Here is a 1678-nt window from a genome sequence, read left to right on the forward strand (position 1 = left end):
AAGTGCATTAGTTGACTAGTACACTTGACAATATCAACAAAAAATCTATGAGGGTTCCAAGCAATAGTAATCTTACCTCCTGGATGCCATGCAATGTTGGAAGATAAACACCATCCATCGAACACATTCGAGTACAAGGCTCCAAGTTTTGGGGCCTTTACCCTTGTCTCGAGGAGACCAACAAAATTAACCTTTTGAGAATTAATAAATTGCTTTATTGATTGTTGTTTAGATTGATTGTTAGCTCCTCGGACATTCCAACAGAGTATTTTATCCATTTGAAAGAGAGGGCTCTCCCCCCCCCCCCCCTCTTGTGTCATCCATAATCCCCCAATCGGCTTGAGGTAGGCTTATTCCAAATTCCCCCCTATTTCCCATCTGATTTTCCATACTGAGAGCTTGAAAAGGGTTGGTTGTTTTTACTGCTGGGACCTCCTTAGTCTGTTCAGGCTTATCAACTTTCTTCCCTTTTGATACTCTAATAAGCCCATCTTCATCAATGTCTGTGGTCTTCCTATTATCCTTTTTAACAATCCATTGTTGTTTGGCCGGTGCAGATCTCTTACATTCAGCAGCTGAGTGACCAATACCCGAACAATGAGAGCAACTTATAGGCTTCCATTCATACTTTACCCCCACCGATGTATTCATCCCATATTCATTCTCGAATTCTAGCATATCAGGTAGTTTTTGGTCCATGATAACCTCCACTAACACCCTAGGATAATTCAATCTTTCCCTTTCTCTAGTAATAGAATCTTCCATGAGAGGTTTGCCTAATTGCCCAACTATCTTAAAGAGTGACTTTTGGCCCCAATACTTCAGTTCTAAATCCTCTAATTGCACCCAAATTGGAACACATTTCACATCCTCTTTCTTAAAGTTGACATTAGGATCCCAAGGTTTCATGATAACTGGCCTTCGGTTAAAAAAGACATAGCCCCCATTAATGACTTGATCTCTATATTCAGCAGAATGAAAACGAATAATGAAGATACCATGAGACAAAAGTTTCATTCTATCAACCTTATCCTGCCACACTCTTTTTGCAAAACCCTCAAGAACATGTAATGGAGGATTAACACCAAGCACGTAACATACCATTGAGGGTTTCCAAAACAGAACCTCCTCTTCAATATCATCAAGAGTAATCTTAACTTTCCCACTGCCCTGCTCTGTTTCTTTAAATGAATTTTCCAGGTTTCTTATCACAATGTTAGAACGCAATATAGGGGGGATAGAACTCATACCTTGTCTTAGGTTACTGTTACATTGCACATTAGCCGTGAGGAATTGATCAAAATCAGCACGCACCTCTTTTCCTTCCATATTCTGTTCCAATCGCGCCTCAGCTATGGATTTGGGGGATATCATACCTGAATCGATACCCTCACAGAATCGCCCTTCTTCCTAGTATATCTCCTCATCCGAGACCTCAAGAGGCTCAATTTCAGCAATTCGCTCCAGGAATTCAGTCCGCTCATCGTCAGAAACAACTTTCGAAATACATCGCTTTGATTTTTTAGTAGCAGATTTCAGTTTTCCATGATTTTTGGACCTTATTTTAGCCATGGCACCAGTCGTTCGACTGCAAGGGCTAAAAACCAGAGAAAACTATAATTGATTTGTGATTAATCAATTATAATTCTAAAGTTAGACTATGTCTAATTTGTGAATT

The 1678-nt window shown here is 39.8% G+C and overlaps 1 protein-coding gene across 1 annotated transcript; it reads right to left on the reverse strand.

Annotated features, from left to right (window-relative positions):
• Positions 1-270: 270 nt before the first annotated feature.
• Positions 271-1374, reverse strand: LOC133034296 (uncharacterized). Its single transcript, XM_061109350.1, has one exon. It carries the CDS (start codon positions 1372-1374, stop codon positions 271-273), a length of 1104 nt encoding a protein of 367 aa, XP_060965333.1.
• Between the last annotated feature and the right edge of the window lie 304 nt (positions 1375-1678).

This window comes from Cannabis sativa, chromosome 2, assembly GCF_029168945.1.
Source record: "Cannabis sativa cultivar Pink pepper isolate KNU-18-1 chromosome 2, ASM2916894v1, whole genome shotgun sequence".
Taxonomy (NCBI): domain Eukaryota; kingdom Viridiplantae; phylum Streptophyta; class Magnoliopsida; order Rosales; family Cannabaceae; genus Cannabis; species Cannabis sativa.

What these genes read in the sequence shown, in the direction of transcription:
- LOC133034296 (XM_061109350.1), bottom strand. Translation starts at nt 1,374, where the DNA reads ATGATATCCCCCAAATCCATAGCTGAGGCGCGATTGGAACAGAATATG.